The following is a 22,330-nucleotide window of genomic DNA, read 5'->3' as shown; positions in this document are numbered from 1 at the left end:
AATTATATCCAGGTTTCTGTTTACCTCCTGTTATTCTCTGTATCTTTCTATATCACCGTTATGGCTTAACTCTTCTCAACCACATTTATATGATTTAATAACTATTCCCTGATAAGGATTCTTTTATAAATTAAGATCTTTGTCCATGTCTTCATAGTTGTGAAAAGTCCACCAGTGCATGAGGTATCTTGTGGGTTTGGAAACTTCTTAGAGCTTGGCATCCCTTGCTGTATCTTTTATTCACCAAGTTTGAAAGAAAGACATAGAGAAAAACCTAAGCAACAATCAAACAGGCATGTTGAGCTTGGGTTCCCATTTCATTTGGGAATTTTTAAATATTTGGTGGTTCTAAAGTAATCCCAATATTCATTATTCCACTGTTCAAAAGTTCTAATTCATTTCCATGAATTCCACATGGAATGTTTTCACTACAGGAAACACAATCTTTACTCTCTTCTTCACTGACATCCTCTTCTTTTTCTCTTCCTTCCTAGTATGATATCTTAAACACACAAAACAACGTGTCCAGACACTTAGTTAGTCATATGCCAATGTTTAAAAGGAACCAAGAAGAATACGGTAACTCTCTTACTGAGTTATATAGGGAAATTCTAAAATAGTCATTGTTTCTGAGGATGTAAATACTTAATTACCGTAGAAGATTAGTCTATCTTATGACAGGTGAAATGTGATATAAACACCATTTAATGAGTGTGGGAGAAAATAGATTAGACTTCCTCTTCATCTGACTTAGATTAATGTTCATGATGTAGGTTCATTTACATACATCTTCTTTTAGTCTAATGTACCATATGTCTTCATCCACACTGCATCACTTGTTACCACTTTAAAAATGTATTTTTAATTTTCAATCAAAGGATAAAAGCCTGACCACAGAGACAATTTATTTGCCTTGGCTTGGGCTGCATTGCTAGAAACTCACACATGCTTTTGGAGGGTCTTGCTTGACTGTTTTTAGAAAGAGCGAAGTGGGGGGTATTTTCTTGTTTATCTGTATACCACGTCTTCTGAAAAGTCTGTTACATCTTTGAGGAGTATTTATTTATATGATGCTACAGGGCTAACAGGACAAATTATTTTCTATCTTAATTTTATCCTTACAGTGCTACTTTTCTTTTTGGAAATTTAGGAGATTTGAGGTTAGGGCTGGGGATTCTCTTGGGACAGCTCCTAAAGGCCAGGGAGCAAGAGTATCTAAGATACTCATGGTGGTCATAATTTCTTCTCAGGGGTTTCAGCTCCCAGGGAGCCCTGGAACTTTCAAGGGAGGAAGCAACATTAAGAAGGAAAAAAAAAGGCTGTCTTTAGTTGCTTGAACAGAATATCCTATAGATTAAACTCAGTTGTCAAGAAGATTTTGGCAGATCTTTTCCTTGTATTGAGAGGACTATCACAGTTTAAATAACAAGCTGTTAATCCCTATAGACTGCAAGCTTCCCTGTATTCTTACAGCTCAACCCATTCTGATCTCTGCAGTAATCATAAAGAGACTGGTACCACCATTTCCTCTGAGATTAGAATATGTAGGAGTAGAAAGGTTTGTGGGTTTTTCAGTTTCAACTCACTGAGACCCATTCCCCAAAGTAGTGGAAACTGTGGGATAAATTAAATAAGAAAAAGACCTTTAGGCCAAGAAAAAGGCAGATTTGTAATGACCATGTGAGTCCCCCACTCAGTGGTCAAGTAATGTCCTGAGCCAAGCCTAACTGAGCAAAATTGTCTTCAAAAGATTTTATAAGCTAGAAATTGAACAAGGAACTTAATTTCTTTAACTTCCAGAAGAGATAATGGCACTGTAAGTATAAAACTAAGGTATAAAATAAATTGTTGTATTCTCTCTTTCCCCTTTAACATCATATAAAAACTACATCTCAAAGAAGTAAAATAATTTTCACAAAGATAGAATATAAACAGAAATATAGCCCCCCACACACACACAATCATCCTAAAACCACTCAAGCTAGCCCTTAAAAAAGTATGTGCAAATATAGGGACATAGCCCAAACAAAGGTAAATAATTGTCGATGCTGTCAGTCTTTAAAAAAGGTTGACAATTTTAAACATAGTTTTTAAATTGTTTTAATGTTTTATTTATTTTTGAGAGAGAGAGAGAGAGAGAGAGAGAGAGACAGAGCATAAGCAGGGAGGGGCAGAGAGAGAGGGAGACACAGAATCTGAAGCAGGCTTCAGGCTCTGAGCCTGAAACAGGGGACACAGGGCTCGAACTACCACCCCAAACCATGAGATCATGACCTGAGCTGAGGGAAGAAGCCTAACCAACTGAGCCACCCAGGTGCCTCTAAATGTAGTTCTTAAAGGTAACACAAAATCCTGACTGCAGCTCCCTCTTCAAACAACACACATGTAAATGACAGGGAGAGGGAAATGGAAGAAACACTACTAGAAGACACAACTTGCTGTCCTGACATTGACCCTGTGCCTTGTGACATTCACCCTGTGCCCTGAAAGTTCCCCAACTTTATTTTATCTTTATGAGCTCTTCCTACGTTCATGATCTTTAATGTGGGTCCATAGACTCTGGAGTGTCTGAATTTCACTAAATTTCTATCACCCCATATCAAACCTTAAGAACTTTAAATGTACGTGCCAGAGACAGAGGGGAGAAAATATATGCCTTCTCTAACTTTCCCACTCAAGACGCAGTGGAGATGGTGAAAAACTTGATCCAAGTTCTAGAGATGTATGAAAGGAAGCAATAAAGAAAAGCCAACCTGCAAATGTGTGATCATTCACAGCAGTGCTTGCCTTGGAGAACTCCTTAGCAGTGAGTGTAAGAGAGGAATAATCAAGTCACCACATAGTTCATATGATTAACAATCGTATTCCTTAGTATTACGACACGGTATCTGTGATCTGAGCTTGAAACTGGGACATTCAACATTTTGCCCAGCCTGCAATAAAGCCTACATACATGTAGATAATGTACAAAAGGCATTTAGTACAGTGCCTGGCACGTTCAACAGATGTTAGCTACAAAGTCAGACTCAGGGGACAAAAAGTAATTCCAAATGGAAGTACTAGCTTTTCCTAATTAGCATACTAATTATTTAAAGTGCAAACAATTGTTGCTTGGGAAAATATTTGTTTTCTTCAATAGGATGAAAAAAAATATTTCCCAAGGTTTTGTCTATGCCTCTGTTAATAATAGAGCAAAGAATAGAGTTAGTAAGAGCATCCTCATCTCAGCCCAAGGATGTCATTTCGAGAACACTGGTCAGGAACTAAGGAGCCTGTGTTCCAGGCCCTACTTTGCTGTGACCACAGGGATGGCAACAGGGATACAACAGGGTTCTCCACAGGCATGTTCTGCAGCCCAGCGCTGCCCATCCCTGTGGCTCACTGCTTCCAGAGAGCTGAGGAGGGAGCAGACATTCCTGCCTCCACTGTCCTCCTTGTGAAACCCACCCACATTCTACTGCTTCAGTCTCTGTCCCAAAGCTCAATAAAGGGACTTCAGGCAAGCAGAATCACAGCAGTTCACCAACCACCCATCTTTGCAGCCACATACACACTCCAAACAGCACCCCCAGACTCCATGGTCTAATAAAGTCACTTCTAGCTTTAAAATTCTATCAAGAGTATCATTCTCATTGTTTTCAGCATTGTAACTCTCGCAACTGTTCTTATTTTAAAAAGAAAAGGCAACTAAGCCTCCCAAATATCAAGGCTCCCGTATGCCAGTTGAGGCCTAGAACACTGGAACTTGAGTTACTCTCAAGCGTTATTGAAGTTGTTTCCATACTTCATGATAACTTCTGTGCTGCCTACCATGTTATTGCATGCACAAAACCAGAAAACTTTGAAAGTGAAGGACTTAGAGGAAAACAGAGGAGGACATTAAAAGAAATACTTAGAGGGGCACCTGGGCGGCTCAGTCGATGAAGCATCTGATTCTTGATTTCGTCTCAGGTCACGATCTCACGGTTTGTGAGCCTGCATCAGGCTCTGCGGTGACGGCACAGAGCGAGCTTGGGATTCTGTCTCTCCCTCTCTCTCTGCCCCTCCCCCACTTGCGTATGCTTCCTTGCTCTCTCTCTCTCTCTCAAAAATAAATAAGCATTTAAAGAATTCTTTAAAAAAACAGAAATTCTTGGAAAATTCAACCTAAATGTGTCATTTATATATTTACTTGTGCCACATAAAAATAATTTTAAAGGGGCTAAGAAGCATAAAATACTACTAAGACAAAAATGCCTTTGCAGCACAGCAAAGCAGGGAACCACAGCTTGAGAGACATTTGTACTCTGAAGTTGTTTTCCTCTCAGCCATCGTGGGTGTTCTGAGATCACAGAGCCCAGGCGTCTTCAGTGTCCAAGAACTGATACTAATTCTCACTTTGCTTGACCCAGCCCTTTGGAAAGATAACTTGAAATCGCTTTCACTATCATATATAAATTTTTAAAAGGCTATGGTAGCTCACTTTCAAACTGGTATCCCTTATAGATTAAAAAGCAAAATACCTCAGTTTTCTGAAAGCTCCACTTGGATCTTTGAATATAAATGCAATTCCCTCTCTAACTGTACTCATGCCTCCCATCAAAATCATTTAACAGCAGAAATTATTTTCTAAAGCAGAAGCACAACACATATTTCAACTCCCACGTAATAACACTGCAAAATTTGGTAACATCTGCATATTTTCTTTCCTAATTGCAGTGTTAGTTTGAAGTTAATTATATGAAACTGATTTTTTTTCCCAAGCACGACTTTTATATATCACATTTAGTTTAATTGGTACTTTGAATAATAAATTGTTTTTCAGCCAGAGCATATTGTTTGATATTGCTAATGAAATGATTTTAATGTTAAGCTTAGCTGTTGGGAGGAATCTTATTTTATCTCTTATTTTTAAATATAATTATACATTACAGCACCCTAATTAACCTGTTTTCCTTTTTTTAATCCTCAAGACAACATTATGTAAAAACACTGCAATAAGGGACAGGAGATAGTGTCTTCAGAAGGAGATAGTTTCTGCTACGTGGAAATCCTTCCATTTCAGCATACTTCTGTGCTGGTGGTTGTTTAACAATATTTCTGGATTCATTATTCCTAAGTGGCAAGCACATTACCATACATGTCGTGGCCCATCAGTAAACAGCAGTTAGCACTATTAATAATAATGCCGGTATGACCTTTACACGTCTGTAATCCCTGCAGTGTTAGAGGGAGTGACAAGGTAACAGAAAGTCTACATCTCTAATAACATGAAAGTGATATCATTTATATTCTTTCAATTCAGCAAATATTTATTGAATCTTATCTATGTATGCTCCATACTGTTGCTGTCTATGTGGGCAAAGGCAGAAAAAATCATTGAAAGCCTCGATTCCTTGTTGAATCATTAGATTGCGCACCTGAAATTTAGATAACCCTGGATGTTAATTATACTTGAATTTAAAAAGTAAGTAAATAAATAAATAAGACTTGCTTCTTTTCCTGAAGGTCATAACTATTTGGGGCTAAAGAAGGGAGTGATTAACATGACTCCACAAATAATTTTCTCTCAATTATATATCCTGTGGCATTATTCTCTGCATTGTGCGATATTGATAGTTAAAACCCATAAGAGATTAGAGGAAGGAAAATTCAGTGCAAGGTAGAATCAATTCAGGTGGCTTTGTGATGGAGGTGGGACCTGAATTGGACATTGAAAACGTGGATAAGATTGGAAAATGTGGGTGAGAAGAAATTCTTGGTGTGAGCAATAGCATAAACAAAGACTCAGAAGCAAGAAGAATCTTTGAAGTGGTCAGAGGACAATGAGTCTTCCTGGGCCAGCTCAGAGTTCATGCTAGGGAGTATTGGAAGGTCATGTTGGATGTATAGCATGAAGTCACAGGGAGCTAGGAATGCCAGGACCAAGCCTTCGTAAAATAATAGTAAGCCACTGGAGATATCTGAATGACGATGCATGCAGTACCTCACAAAAGCCTGACCTGAGGGGTTAACAACTAGATAAATCAGGGGTGAGAAATATACAAGCACAAAAGAATAAGGCCAAGCAAAGTGGGCAACTAACATGAAGCCTGGGTAGCAAGAAAGGCTTAAATGTGAGGACATGTCTGCCCAGGCATGAATCCCTTGTAGTCTTCCTTTTGGGGCAAGAATTATTTCCAGGGTCCTAAGTGAGTATGAGTGAATCTTATAATGGAAATGTGAATCAGCTAACCCAAGTGGAGTGCCAGGGATTTGGACAAATCCTGATGTGATCAAAGTGGAGTTTCAGAAAATAAAGAATGAATGAACACAGGATGAAGCCAGGTTTAGATGGGGCAGTTGAAAAATAACTGTAACAAATAAAGAGCAATATGATAGGCACTTAAAGGGTAGTCATTGTGGGCACTGGGAGGAACGGTCCCTATGAAAAACAACTCAAAGTAGAAATGTACCAAAGAAAGGCAGCTGAGATTTCCAACCTGGGTAAAGAGGCGATAGCAGTACCATGGACAGAAATACAAGTTAGAGGGCCACTGGGTGGCTCAGTCGGTTAAGTATCTGCCTCTTGATTTCAGCTCAGGTCATTATCTCAGTTTGTGAGATCATGCCCCATGTCAGGCTCTGCGATTACCATGCAGAGCCTGCTAGGGATTCTGTCTCCCTTTCGGTTCCTCCCCAACCCGGACTTTCTCTTTTTTTCCCTCTCTCTCTCTCTCAAAATAAATGAATAAACTTAAAAAAAAAAAAAGAAAAGAAATACAAGAGTTAGGAAGGAAAGTTCTACATGAAGACCTCAGCATTTCTTGATTTGCTTTTCCTGATCCAGTAGAACTCGGCTGGAAAGAACATTTATAGCACATGGCCAGTGGCCAACATACTGAATAATTGGGACTGAATAAATCTCATGGAGATCTTGGAGTGTGCCTTATTTTTTATTTGGCTTCTAACCACATCAGGGTTTTAGAGTATCTCTTGACAGATGTGTTTATTTAAGGGGTTTTCAATAATTAGGGCACTACCTATTGTTTAAATACTGACAGAAATAGGCTGAAAGGTTGGCAGGTAAAACAGCTTTCGCATATAGGAATGGAAGTCAGTGTCTCAGTAGATAAGTAAGTAGGTTACCTCCAGGTAATGCATTTGATGAAATATTTTCTCCAAATTAGAGCTTTCTTCTTTATTCTTATTAATTAGATATTATCTTCTTTAGATACTATCTTCCGTGAGGTCATGTCGCTAAGACAGATAAAATGGATGGTAGCAATTATTGGTCAAAAAGGGTTAAAGTAGTGATGTTCAGTTTGGAAAAAAAAGTCAAACGAGGTGTTTAACAATAAGATCCATTTAATGTGTGTTTTTATGTATTCCTTTACTTATCTAATATCTACCATGTCCGTAACTATATTATGTGCTTTATATCCATTTTTTAATTTCATTAGCAAATAATCTCATGAAATATGTACTTTTTATTATTCTCATTTTCCAAATAAGAAAACTGTGGCCAGAGACGTTAAATTGCCTCAGATTATGCAAGTTAATTAGAGACAGAGCCAGAATTTCCAATCAGGCCTAATGTGATTCTGAAGCCCTTATCCTTAACCGCTTTACTATGCTTGTCTCTTCTGGCTTGACCCCACAAACAAGGTGATTATGAATTTTACAAAGCCTTCAGCACTCCACCCACAAAAGATGGGATTTCTGTCATGTGTGAAGAAATAATGGTTCATTTATAAAACATGCCACTGAATGTTTATCAACCTATTTTCTCACATTTCTAGCAATGGATATTTTTATGTTGTTGAACCAGATCCAATGCGGTAAGACCATACATTTCTAGAAGCTACATATGAACACAATACAAGCCTTTGTTGCCTTGATGACTTCATTATGACCCAGATGCTCCGTGAATATCTTAAACTCAGTTTGGGGATGTAGAAAATAATTTTACAGTTGTTTCAGGAAAAAGCCAGGCATTAGCAAAAGAAAAATCTGAGACACCAAACACTGGTTTTAAAAAAAGCAAGAAAACAAAAACCAAAGTGTACCTTGAAAAGTCTACACACTGAATAAAATCTTAAATGTATGTCACGTGTATTCATATGTGAATGACATTTTGTATGCATCTACTTCTAGCTAAACTTATGTTTCTGTAATAGACACAAAATGCATGCTAAAGCACTTAAAATTTGCATTTTTATTCACCTATAAAACTAATGGAAAATTGTTCTTTTCTTTGTTGTTGTTCTTCTCACAGCTGAATTTTTATTCCTCTTGTGGGGTGTTTATCTCTGCTATGCAGTGCGGACAGTCCCATCAGCATTTCATGAGCCACGCTATATGGCTGTCGCAGTTCACAATGAGCTCATTATCTCTGCTATATTCCATACAATTAGGCAAGTGCTCTATAGAGCTAGCAAATAACTGTTTTATTTCTCCGATGTGTTGTGGTTTGATTTAAATAGCAAAATTGGGTAAAATGCATCATGGAAAGATTCAGGAAGGATAATGTTTTTAAGCTGACTAATTTCTTTGTCACAGAAATGGCAAATGAATGTAGGGTTTTGTTTTTTTTAACTGTTCTTAGTTCCTGCTGATGTTTTGTTACTACCTTTATCTTGAAGGTTAATTACTCTGTATTATTGTATTCTATCAAACCACTTATAGGAATGTCATTGAATATTGTTATGATATGTAATACTTTTTGTTCTGAAGATATAAAGCTACACATGCATACATCATAAAGTTGATATAATAAATTATCTGTGTTTCCATTCATGTTTAATACATGGGGTTACGCTTTTAAAATCAATATTCAGATAGACAATTTATGTGTATTTATTCTGCTGAATTCAAAACTAAAAAACCATTCCAACCCAAGGACTAGAGTTTTGTGTGCAATGGGGTTTAGCAGTGACCTTCTATTGTACGCATGGATGCCTGGCCCTCCATTTTTTGGTATCCCCTATATTTCTGTACTCGGTGAGTACAAAGGAGGAAGAAAGGGGCTAATGATAAGTGAACAAAATGAAATATGTGTGACTTATCTTCTGCGAATTTATGCCTATCTGAAAATGAAGTGAAAACCTCAGTGAGAACAAAAAAGGAAATCCTATAATTTCAAAAGTAACAAAAAAGGTGTCATTCACTTGCTCGACATATATTAAAAGTCAGAAAAAAAAAAAAAAGTCAGGACGTCCTTAAGAATACAATGAGAAATTTTAAATATTCAGCCATTTCCCTCTGTGGAAAAACATTAATAATAGTGGGAGTCAGAGTGGGAAGGTGTGGATCTGTGGAAGTTTTGGAAGATATTTATCATTTCTCACTTTAGTCAATAATTATAAAATTATATCTTGCACTTCTAGGAACAGATGACGGCAGAGAGCAGTTGAGCCTTAGACACACCTACACTTTTTATCTTTTAAGTAAGAAAGGGGGTATTTATGATTTGATCATCTTGGAGGCTCCATCAAAGGGCTAGGAATCCAGGGAATTTGCCTCTTTGCTTTGTCTTGACCCCTCTCAAAAGAGAGAGAAAAGAGAAAACGAGAAGAGGAAGGGAAGATGAGAAGCAAAATATGATATTATAACTGGGCAAAAAGAAGTCTCTGTCGATCCTATTTAGACTAAAGCTGGAGGACACGAGAGGAGGTGTCCTCGGTGCACAGTGTAGTGAGCACCAGAGAGGACTCTGCCATGGGCGGAGCCCCAAAGTCTTCACAGGTCTCCCAAACCATCTCCCAAGAAAAGCTGCATTTTTGTTTTTTGTGTCCAGGATATCAAACACATATGTTTCAAGGTATAACAAACATGCTTTTCTAGAACCATTTATAAGTTAAATGTTATATAAACGAACCAATTGCAGAGTTCTAAGCATACCAAGAGGCTTATTGCAGATGAGTTTAAATGTCTTCTGTTGCCAGAATGTGACCACGTCATGCAAAGGCCTTCCTACTTTTGCCCTACAATCAGCTGCTGTATTTCTTAGAACCAAATTGCCCAAGAAATTAAATCTGTTTAAAGCATTTGCCTAAATTGATTCTTATCCTTTTCTACTTGAAGATTTATTCTTTTCAATTTTCATTGTTAAATGTTTTTTCAATGGATTTGATTGATTGATTGATTGATTTTATTGATTTATTTTTTCAATGGATTTTAAACTCTCAATTGGTCCAAGTCTTTTCAGCAGTAGGCAAGGTAAAGCACTTTTGAAATGAACTTAAAAAAAATTCTTAAGAAGGCAATAGGTGGTTATTACAGATAAATCATAAAATGATAAAAAATAAACTCCCTAATCCAACCACCCAAAAGTGATAAGCACTGTTAACATATTAGGAAACACATGCTAAATATTCACTGAAAATAATTTTCTTGGGAGCCTGGCTGGCTCAATCAGGGAGCATGCGACTTTTGATCTGAAGGTCATGAGTTCAAGCCCCACATTGGGCATCGAGCTTGCTTTAAAACAAAATTAGCTTTCTTACTTTGCTTAGGTCTTTCCTACAGAGTCCCAAACAACCCATTAGCCTAGCCAGATGAACCATGTAAATGATGAGCTGGGTGCACATAGACACAAGTGCTGACTGAATTGTTCCTGTTGAACCTAGTAGATTTGGTGTTAGACATGCCATGCTCACAAGATCAATTTTCTTCCAGACAACTATGTAGTCCCCTATAAGTTTTGAACAGGGAGGACTTCCAATGGCAGCAGGGTGACCAGCCTTGGTAGGCCTTGGTATTTTCTTAGGCAAGCCTAAGAACACCTGCGTGGGAAGCCCTACATTTTAAGTTCCAAATTTAACTTACCTTTCAATTAGATTGTAGCATATTGGCTTCAAAGAATCGTAGTATATATTAGCTACTTTCTCAGAAATTTAACTTGTATGGTCATAAACAGCCAAGGATAGAATTATAGTTTGACACACTAAATGTACAGAACACTGACTTTAGGGAGATGAGCAAGAAGCAAGCAATAGGCAGTAATAATTAAAGGAGTCAAGTATATACGATTTCTTATTTACATGTGGGCTGAATTTGTACATGCTATGATTCCAATGTTGGTAAAGTCCAAGAATAAGAAACAAGAACGTAATAATTTAAATAAACTGGGTTCATCTTTGTAATTTTTTAATAGAATCAAATAATATTAAATAAGGCATCCAACATCAGCAAAGATATTCTCTATCAATAGGACATATCTGTTCTTTCTTATTTGCTTAAAATATAAAATTATACATACATAACTGTATGTATGTATGTATGTATATATACATACATAAATATGTAAAGCTATAACTGAATATTTATATACAGATTTACTTTTATTCTCATCAAATTGCCAGATTAAACAAATAAACTAAAAGGATTAAGTCCGGCAGTCTCATAATGCAGAAGGCATTTTGCTTAATCTGTTCTATAATCCTTCACTAAGCATAAAGCAGAGCTTTGGGAAAGTGCGAGATTTTAAAAGGTTTGCTTTTCTTCCTAACTTCAATTTTTGAATATTTCTATGGTCCTGACTGTTAGATCTATTTTTTTAGGAGCTGAAATAGTCTTTCAAAGAAAACCAATCTTTAAAATGACTGCAAAACCCAATTTCTCTTAAGATCGTTCTAGTCAGAATTGCAACCTAACAAGCCCAGCAGTATTTAAAAGCTGGTTAATTTGGGGAAAATTGATGTTCGTATACAGTACTTCAAAATTACTTTTTGGGAGACTCACCATTTTAATTTAAAATACATGTAAGCATTGTTCCTTCCAGATACTGTCAGGCTAACATTCACTTGCATTCACTGGCATTCATAATGTTCACTGGCATTTGAATAGGAATCCCCAGTGCGTGAGCCTGTGGACTATAGACCCATCCCCTTCCATATAACTGTCTGCCCCAGAACTGGAAATGGCCCCAGCAGTTTGGGATGAGATCAGTTTCCAGGCCACATTTTATATTGCTTCTATGCTTCAGATACTGTAACTTGTTACTGAGGTTGATGATCCTATTTCACTGCTTTAAAAAAGAAAAAAAAAAAAAATCTCACCTGACCCTACAGAGACTCTGTCAAAAAATATCTAATCCCTGAACAAAGTGGATATTCATTTAATCATATCCAAGGCAGGTATAAAGCCACTTTTCTGACAAAGGAATTAGAGAAGATGTTAATTCATAAAATCCTGTTTAGTAATGTGTGAGCTATCGTGAGTTTTCTGTACTTCTATGCATGTATTGTAAGTCAATTTTGTCTATGCCTCCAAACACAGGGGAAACTACCTCTCCATTTTGGACAACTCTTGAGCCTCCATTTTAACTTGATATTTGAGGGAGAGGGGGTGAGAAACTTGATATTTGGGGGAGTGGGGGATAGGATAGAGGTAAAAATGAGGAAGAAATCCACTTAGTGGAAATTCTGAGTATAAATAATACTAATTTACTTAGTAAAAGATACAAAATTAGTTTCTTCTATGTTTAGATTCATATATGTTTATATAACATTATATATGTTAATGTTCATAAGCATTGTCTTAAGATATCAGCTTTTTAAATTTGATGATGTATATCACTGAATCAAAATGCTGATTGTCTAATTCCAAATGCAGTAAAATCTCGTATTTAGCTTTTCGTGGATAAACAGTAGATGGGAAAAAATTAAAAGAAAAATATAATTGCAGAGGACCTTGATAAAAGCAACATCTGGCTTCTGAAAAAGAATGAGTCCTTAAAACATGAGTTTGTTTGTACATATACCTAATGATTTATGAAAATATTCCAGCAATTACCAGAGTAGATCTCAGTACTGAAGTTTTCCTATACAAGTTTCCTGCAAACTCTCCTAGAACACAACTTTATAAATTACTCAGCAAGATATGATTTTAAATATGGCATTTTAAATTATCATAAAACAGTTTGATACTTTACAATAACTAAATTTTTTATTTTAGAAGAGGCGTTTTACAAACCATTAGTATATTCATTTTTCCATTACATTGTTCATCATCGAAGCCTTTGAGGTCATTCACAAAGACAGATAATTACCTACCCTTTTTTTTTCTTATTTTTTTTCTTGATTAATGTTTTCAAATGTAGAGAATTAGAATCAAGAGTTATTTGGATGTGTCTCATAGCCCAAATTTTCCTGAAGTCACCAGTTTGTAAGCCCATTCTTCTTTTGAATTCATAAGTGTCCGTTGCTTTAATTTTAAGACATTCAATTTACATACAAAATAATAATTCCAGGAAATGATTAGCACATTATATATCTATATGCTGTCTTTCTTACTAATAACTTAAAATAATAAATAATAAAGAGTTCATATCTTTATCCAATTGCAGTCACTTTGAGCCTTATTCTCCTGGGATGACAATATATGCCATAGAAACAGCAATACAACTGTTTCCATGCTTGCTTGTTTTTTTAAAATACACCAAGGAAAAAAGTTTCCAAGTATCCTAGGGTTTTAAATAGAGATCTTGTTGGATTACTAACTTGGTGAATTCTCATTTCAGATTCGTTCTTGCCTCAAGACTTCAGTCTGACTGGATGCTAATGCTGTATTTTGCACATACTCATTTGACTGTGACAGTCACCATTGGGTTGCTTTTGATTCCAAAGGTACTCCTTTAACATTACTTTTCTCTTGCAAGACAATTATTTTAAATAAGCATGGAGTTGTTTCTCCTTTAAAAAAATATCTGGCATATAGGCCAAGAGAGCCTTGACGCTCTAAAATAATTTTAAAGCTCTCTCCTCAGGGAACTAGATGTCTCTTTTCTTTTGGAATTTATTAAATAGCCTATATAATTATTAAATGCTTCAATTTTTACAAAACCCATCATCTGGTTCAGTTCTTTTTCAAATATTTTGATACACAGTTATGTTTTAATTATGGGCTCAAGATGGCTTTTGACTGTAGCTATAACATCAAAATTATTTTTTGAAAAGAATTAGCCTCTTCTAAGAGTCCTCTTGTTTGGATTGATATTCAAGAAGCATTGTATTGCAAACATTCAGAAAATTTTTATATAAATAGAAATAAATAATTACACTGTTGTGTATAGAAGAATCCTGCTTAATAAAGATGGGCTGACAAAGATTTATCTAGACAGCATACTGAAGTGGGGGGAATTATCAATATGTGTTCCGCCCACACTAGTTATACAGTAGGGAATCATTAGCTAAGACTTTCATCTCTCTGAGTTTCAGTTTCCTCATCTAGGACATGATAGCCATAAAGCTGCTTACAGTGAAATAATATGATCGCAGAGTGTGGGAGAATAACATACAAGTTAGAGCATTATTATTATTTTCCTCTTTTGCCCATGGAAAAACAAAATATTAGGACACTATGTATCTGTGTAAGTGGCACACGATATATTATTAGCATGGTTGAGACAAGAATTGTGATTTCTTATCATTCACTCCAGGCTTTACCTCCTCTCACAATTAACCAAAACACTAAATGAAATTCAGCCTGACTGAAAGCCCAAACAAATGTAAACAGAGCCAAATGCCTACTTTCTTCCTTACTTGAATTATACCAAACAGCCACAGTTTCCATGGGCTAGTCTGCTACTGCAGTTTATCCTATCCATTTTCATACTTTCCATTATATGATTACATTTTTATTAGATGGATATACTGTATACTCAGGCTATTTATTCAGTTGTAAGAATTGAAAACACGTGTTCATACAAAAATTTGCACATGAATGTTCCTAGCAGCACTATCCATAACAGCTAAAAAGTGGAAACAACCCACATGTCCATCAACTGATAAATGTATAAACAAAATGTGGTGTATCTATACAATGGAATACTGTTCAGCAATAAGAAGGAATAAAGCACTGATACACGCTACAACTTGTACAGGCCTTGAAAACATTATGCCAAGTGCAAGAAGCTAGACACAAACGGTTGCATGATTCCATTTCTATGAAATGTCCAGGATAGGCAACTCCATGGAGACAGAAAGTAGATTGGTGGTTGCCACTAGCTAGGGAAGAGGGGATATGGAAGTGACTGCCTACTGAGTTCAAGATTCTTTTGGAGGTGAGGAGAATATTCTGGAATTAGATAGTGGTGATGGTTGCACAGCCCTGTGAATATACCAAACATCATTCAATTGTATGATTTGAAATTGAGAATTTCATGGTATATGAATTATATATCGACTTCAGATAACTACAAAAAAATCGTTGAGGGGCTTTGCCAAGCACTGGTCTATGTACTAGAATAAGAGTAATGAACAGATAACATATGTGCTCTTGTGGTACTTATGTTCTGGAGAAGGGGGAAACAGAAAAGATAAGATAAATATTTCAAATATTATTTTAGATGGATATAAGGAAATATAATGCAGTAGAAAATGGACAATATCTGACAAGTAACTGTTTCTTAAACTCATGGTCACCTCTAAGACTGTGCTTGACAAAAACAGGTCCATTCTTATCAATAACCTCTCAGTGATTCACTAGTAGCTTGTGAGATTTGGAAGGATAGGGACTGTGTTTTATTAATCTTTATGGCCTTAAGTTCCTGACACATGTGGGAACCACAAACATAAGTAGAAGAGTGAAGGCAAGATTCACCCATTTCTGTGGTTTCTCAACCAGTCCCTATAACAAAGCCCTCACAGTTCCTTAAGTAGAGAATTGCCATTTCACATTGTTATCTTATATTGATGTTCACCGGCCCACATAAATATTTTAACAAGTATTGACATTGAAATTGCTCTGTATCATCAAAGGGTGATCTGTTAATTTTTTAAAGGAGTATTTGAGCTGATGACAAGCTGTGAGAAGAGAACTCATTTCCCTAAGCCTTTCTCTCAATTTTCATAGAATAGTCACTTGGTTTATATATTGTGTGAAGTGGCTGGATTGTTTTGAGTCTCCCTGCTTTCCATCATTTACCCAATTCATTCTTCTTCATGTCTCTATTTGCAAAAGAATAGAGATAGCAAGAGTACGTGAAACTGAAAAATATCAAAAGGCCACATGAAAATAATAAAAATACCTCAAAATGTTCGGTGAAGGAGGAACTTGAGAATAATGAGCTTGAGAAAAAATTCTGTAAGTTCAGTGAATCTCTGACTTTTAAAGTTAGATATCATCACTTTAGGCTGAGAGGGCTCTGTGCTCCAGAGAGGTTCCACGATTTGTTCAAGATATCACTGTCAACACAGTTGAGGTTGGAATTAAGATCCCTTGTCCCCTGAGTCTTGGAAGCAACTTTTTTGAAGCTAAGTGGAGTAGACAGAAAGTCACTGTCTGTGATCAGAGCCACTTGTGCCCTTAGATGAAATACAGTGTCCCCTATTTGAAACAAAACGACAAACACAAGGTAGACCCTACTGCTCAAAAAATATTTCCATCCAACTGCCGGGGAGTTTAAATTGCTACTCTTGGAAAACATTTGTTTGGGTTTTTCTACCTATTTTCATTTTCAAAATGCAAATATAATGGAAGAGGAGTAGTGTAAGTGAACACTGGGAGCCTGGAGAAAAGACAAGGAAGAAAATGGTAGTCAGAGAAGGAACCGCTTATTAATATTGCCTAAGAGCTGTAGCGTGTGACATGGAAAGCAAAACACAAACATAGCAGCAGATCTTTTGTGAAGACTTCTAAGCCGAAGAGATGATATGAACATTAGAACCTTTAGAAAATTATTATGCTCTGCCTTATAGTGGGCTAATGTCTACAGCTCATATTGAGTATCTATTGCAGTTTTCACATTCAAGCAATAACCCACGAGATGACATTGCTACAGAAGCATATGAAGATGAGCTAGACATGGGCCGGTCTGGATCCTACTTGAACAGCAGTATCAATTCAGCATGGAGTGAGCACAGCTTAGACCCAGAAGACATTCGGGTAATACCAGTATTTCATCTTTCTTATTTCAGATTAACCCCATTTATACAGGCAAGCCCATGTGGGCTGATGTATGTGTATGCTCATCTGTGTGCATGTGTGAGTCAGAGAGAAAAAGAGAAGGGGAATGTGTGTTTTTGTAAGAACCAAAGACATCGAAGGGAGAGTTAATTCAGGTGTAAAACACTTATCATGGTAGAAATTCTACAGGCCAATCTTGATAGTCTCAGCTGACTTTTATTGGCAGCCATAATGATGAACTGGTTACACTGGTCCCCTAATACCGTTTATGACATTTTGCTGATGGAAAGGCAGATCTGTGAGCAGAGAGAATGGGTTACTGAGAATAATCTGTGACAACATATCAGCATTTGGAGTAAGAAGATGCTTTCAGTAACTGATGGTCTGTTGTCCCCTAGATCTGATCTAGGTGTAATTTTATCAATGGCTACATGATGCTTCCAATATCATTTAGGGGTATGGCTTATCGGTAGATAATACGCTGTGTTTTTATTGTGATCCTAGTTGAGTCCGGCACACACAACTCGTAAGTCCCAAGGGCTTGCTCCATGAAACAAGGGTAAAATGCATGTGTTCAGGTCTTAAAGTTCAAACGCTATGTGAAACAGAATGCAAATTAATAAACCTCAAATTACATTTAGTAATATTATCTTGCTAAATCACTAAGTTCCACATCTCTGTGAATTTGCTCTTGTTCTGGCAGGATGAGCTGAAGAAACTCTATGCCCAGTTGGAAATATATAAGAGGAAGAAGATGATTACAAATAACCCCCACCTCCAGAAAAAGCGGTGCTCCAAGAAGGGCTTAGGCCGTTCAATCATGAGGCGTATCACCGAGATCCCAGAGACGGTCAGCAGGCAGTGTTCCAAAGAGGACAAGGAAGTCACAGACCACAGCACAGCCAAAAGCACTGCCCTGGTCAGGAAGAACCCGCAAGAGTCTTCAGGTAACACCGGGAAGCCCAAGGAGGAGTCCCTGAAAAACCGAGTCTTCTCACTGAAGAAATCCCACAGCACTTACGATCATGTGAGGGAACACACAGAAGAGTCCAACAGTTTACCGGGGGAAAGCCAAGAAGAGGAGTCTACAGAACATTCCACACTGGAGTCTCTGTCAAGTAAAAAATTAACACAAAAACTGAAAGAGAACAGTGAGGCCGAGTCCACAGAGTCTGTGCCTTTGGTGTGTAAGTCAGCAAGTGCTCACAATCTCAGCTCAGAGAAGAAGCAGGGGCACCCACGAACATCCATGTTACAAAAGTCTCTCAGTGTCATAGCAAGTGCCAAGGAGAAGACTCTTGGATTAGCTGGGAAAACCCAAACATCAGGCCTGGAAGAACGTGCTAACTCCCAGAAACCTCTGCCAAAAGATAAAGAAGCAAACAGAAAATACTCAAATTCAGATAATGCAGAGACTAAAGATTCTGCCCCCCCAAACTCCAGTCATTTGGAGGAGCCAAGAAAACCTCAGAAATCTGGGATTATGAAGCAACAAAGGGTCAACCCGTCCACTGCCAATTCTGAGATGAGCCCAGGCACCACCCAGATGAAGAACAACTTTGACATAGGGGAAGTGTGCCCTTGGGAGATTTATGACCTGGCCCCTGGTCCCGTGCCTTCAGAATCAAAAGTTCAAAAACACGTATCTATTGCAGCTTCTGAAATGGAGAAAAACCCAACTTTTTCCTTAAAGGAAAAATCTCATCAGAAGCCTAAGGCAGCTGAACTATGTCAGCAAACCAATCAGAAGAGCATAGACAAGGCTGAGGTATGCCCTTGGGAGAGCCAAGGTCAGCCCGTTTTGGAAGATGAGAAGAATTTGATTTCCAAGACTCAGGTTCCCCCAGGGAGGGCTAACGATGAGAATGGCGGTCAGCGTTATGCGATAAACGTGTGTGCTGGGCAATATGAAGAGCTGCCCCCCAGAGCTGTAGCATCAAAAGTAGAGAATGGAAATCTCAACCAAACGGGAGACCAGGAACAAAAAACATCTTCCCCTGAGGAAAATGTGCCTGGCTCCTATAACTCAAGTAATAACTTTCAGCAACCTTTAACATCGCGAGCTGAGGTGTGTCCTTGGGAGTTTGAGACCCCAGATCTACCAAATGCTGAAAGAAGTGCTTTACCTGCTGCCTCTTCCACTTTAAGTGCAAATAAGATAGCAGGGCCTCGGAAATAAGAGGTCTGGGATACTTGTGGGTGTAGCATCCCCAGAAAGAAAAGGAGAAGAAGGAAGAAACCCTGAATTCCACAGAAGGTAGAAATTCCCAAAGAATATTTGTCAGTCAAGGGAAAGGGGAAAGACGAGGGCAGAAGAAGACCTGGAGGGCAGAGCAACATCACAATGGAGGAATTAGACTGGCCTAGAGAAGTCTTTCCCCTGAGGACATGAGGAGAATCCTTACATTTCGGCATGTAGGGAGAGTAGCCCTCACCGTCTGCCCCTGATCAGTATTTGCCCATGGCCCTTTGAAGATCCTAAGCAAGGCAAACCAGAAGACACAGTATGAGATTGTGCAAAGAAGAAGAAGGTATAGACATATACGACCGAAATTCTAAGTAGCTAACTGAACTTACTTTACCTATTTAACCTTGATAGCACTGCTAACTTAATGCATCCCAAAAATACCTTTTATATTAACGATTGCTCTCATTTTCTTATAAATGTATGTTTCAGTACATGGTTGTGTCTCATATTCAAGCATTCCAGGTTGTATAACTTTTGCAAATAACTTTGATATTATGTGACACAACACATTTATGCAATCTGCAGCTACTCAATTGTTCTCGCAAGTTACAGAATACCTGCTATCTATCAACTTTAGTTGATTCTTGAAGTACAGTAAGCTTTCTCTGGCTTGGGAAGCCATAACTGTTATGATAAACTCTTTTCGTTCTGGCTGTGGTTTATATATATTGTGAATTTGGATTTGACTCTATTGTTTCACCTCATGGTTTGTTATACTGTCTTAATCAGGGTTTTTTATACAAGTTGAGTTACTTGTTTTGCACTTCTTGTTAGGACTCTGAGACCCAGCGGTCCTACTCTAGTCATATGTCTCAGTAAAGGACAACTTACCTATTGTTTGTTCAGAGTCAGAGACAGGTAACGCCTTCATTCCAATCTATTGTCCCTTTTAACTCTTTTCAGTATTTCATACTTAGCAGCATTTCGTAAGGAAGAAGCTAAGAGTGAGAAAAATATACTGCACATTAGTATCACCACCGAAAGGGAAGACTCTAGGAATGACATGAGAATTACAACAGTAATTCTCTTCCCTGCAGAGCCAGGGAATTTGCCTTTCAAAACACAGACAGAAAGGGAGCTACTGATAGCACTTTCAAGGGAGTATTTTTTTAAAGAGAAAAATTATGATAGCATCAAGATCATTGTATGGATATATTTTTATTATGCATACCTAATATATATTTTAAATTACCTCCAACTACTTATTCTCATAAACTCTTACTCGTTGCTTCAGCTAGGGGTAGCACTTGCTGGGCTTAAATCCCAAAGAGGTTTATAACCTGATTTATTCAAAGCCTGTAAGGTGGTACAGGCTCTTCATTCTCCCAAGCACTGGAAAACTTACAAGTCCTACATATTGCCACCTCGCTCAAAATTAAAAATGCCAGGTTCATATGCAAAGCAAAACAGCTCCCAGAGCGAAATTTGTAAAACTTACTGCCTTCCACGCTGATCATTTGGCATGGAAATCCTAAGCTGCTGACTTAGCCCTACTGGTGTGATCATGAGAAGAGATTCTGATCTGAAGCTCAGTCTCATCTTAGTTAAAGATGAATTACTTAGAAATAGAATGCAGACTTCCCTTTCTCTCCCTGCTAAACGCTGGAGTATCGACGGCTTATTTGGCCAGGACATTTCCAGCCTAAGTAACGTTTCATTTAATGAGAAGCAAGGAGAACATGCTAGGAGGATGAAAGATAAGAAAAGAGAATCGGAAGGCAGATATGGGGCTGTTCTGAGAGAATATCATTCTCAGTGGAGGGTAGAAACTAGGACTTCTCTTTATTCATCATCAAATTTTCTCAACGATTTTTATTCAGGAGTCAATGAGCGTGTCACCATTTTGCAAAGCTGTGCATAAATCTTCCTCACCCATTTGCTCACTTTGTGCATTACTCAGGTTGGTGGGGTAGGTTTGAAGAGATATAGAGATTCTATTTTTCTGCATTTCCTTCATTTATTTCCTTCTTTTCTTCCTTTTCAGTCAAGGCCTATGTATTCAGTAACCTTGGAATACAACTTTAAGGTATAGTTGTGAACTTGGATAGGAATTGCCAGGTCTACCTGCTTGTTTCACTTATGTTCAAGGTCTGTGAGCACTTTATTCGATTTTTGAGACATAAGCAGTCAAGCATCAGTGACTTTTTATTGCACTTCAGGATGATCCTGCTAGAGATGTGGCTTAAAGAAGACTTGCCAAATTATACCTTAGTGACAGTCTACAGTCCATAGATTTTTCTCCACCAGCATAAATCAGTGAGAGTGCCTAGGGTCTTTCCTAGAGTTTCATTGCCATTGCTTATCACCAAGAGAAGTTTAAATCTACAATTCTTGAGGTTATTTTCCTAAATTGATAACAGTAAGAAAGTGAATAAACACTGTTAAGGTCACAAACATTTGCTAGGTTGTCCTTCTCAATGCATGTGCAGGCTGCATCCTGTCCTTGTTTTTAAGCCAGGGTTTATAAATAAGTAGATTTATACCAATCTTAATAGAACTGTATATTTTATGCAAGAATTAAATGCTTTACGACATGAATTATATAACTCAGCCCATTGTAAACTTTGGTGGCAACTTGGATTTGAAACTCGACAGTTCTCTTGTATTTGCTTCCTAGGTTTCTGCATGCAAGTGGTGACAGGTAGGACTGAAAAACACTGCCTTTTGACTTCTAGCATTTAGCAACCGAGAGTTGTAGAGTCAAAAAAGCTGTAAGTCTCTTCACTTAATCTGTGGTTCTTCTGAAACTATTATCTGAAACCTACAGCATCCCACCATGAAATATTTGGTAAATTTATGTTGTGATGTGTTACAGCATGTAAATAATAATAACTTCTCTGCAATAAAACATATTTATATGAAAGTGATTCATGGCGATTTGTGTGTCTATCAAAAGAATCAAATTTATTTCACCTAACCAACTTGAGAAGGAATCCCGTGTATCTTTGGCTTTGGTACACATGCACATACATCCTCATATGCTTATGTACAGAAATATGTGATCAGCCAGATGTGGCCTCAAACAGGTAACCATTTGGAGCCAATAAAACCTGTTAGGACTAGTGATTTTGATTTAAGACGGCTCTGCCTAAATGGGAAGTAATTCAGTTACCTTTTTTAATTATCTGAACACACACGGGCAACTTGCTAAGCAATGGTGATGATCTTTAGATGAACAGGAGTTCCAATGTCCCGTGTCCAGTATCCAGTCAC

At 37.5% G+C, this 22,330-nt stretch overlaps 1 protein-coding gene across 1 annotated transcript in view; it reads left to right on the top strand.

Moving 5' to 3' along the window:
- Window positions 1-21,984, top strand: part of GPR158 (G protein-coupled receptor 158) — a 417,620-nt gene extending 395,636 nt beyond the window's left edge. The window contains exons 8-11 of the mRNA XM_019432597.2: window positions 8,237-8,375; window positions 13,484-13,589; window positions 16,702-16,848; window positions 17,573-21,984. Coding sequence (XP_019288142.1) covers window positions 8,237-8,375; window positions 13,484-13,589; window positions 16,702-16,848; window positions 17,573-19,048 — 1,868 coding nt within the window. The 3' untranslated portion in view covers window positions 19,049-21,984. The remainder of the gene's footprint in view (window positions 1-8,236; window positions 8,376-13,483; window positions 13,590-16,701; window positions 16,849-17,572) is intronic.
- Window positions 21,985-22,330: the final 346 nt, after the last annotated feature.

This window comes from Panthera pardus, unplaced genomic scaffold (genome assembly GCF_024362965.1).
Source record: "Panthera pardus isolate Hobbes unplaced genomic scaffold, ASM2436296v1 HiC_scaffold_6, whole genome shotgun sequence".
Taxonomy (NCBI): Eukaryota; Metazoa; Chordata; class Mammalia; order Carnivora; family Felidae; genus Panthera; species Panthera pardus.
The sequence above is the reverse complement of the archived record's forward strand: the minus strand, read 5'-3'. Positions and strand labels throughout refer to the sequence as shown.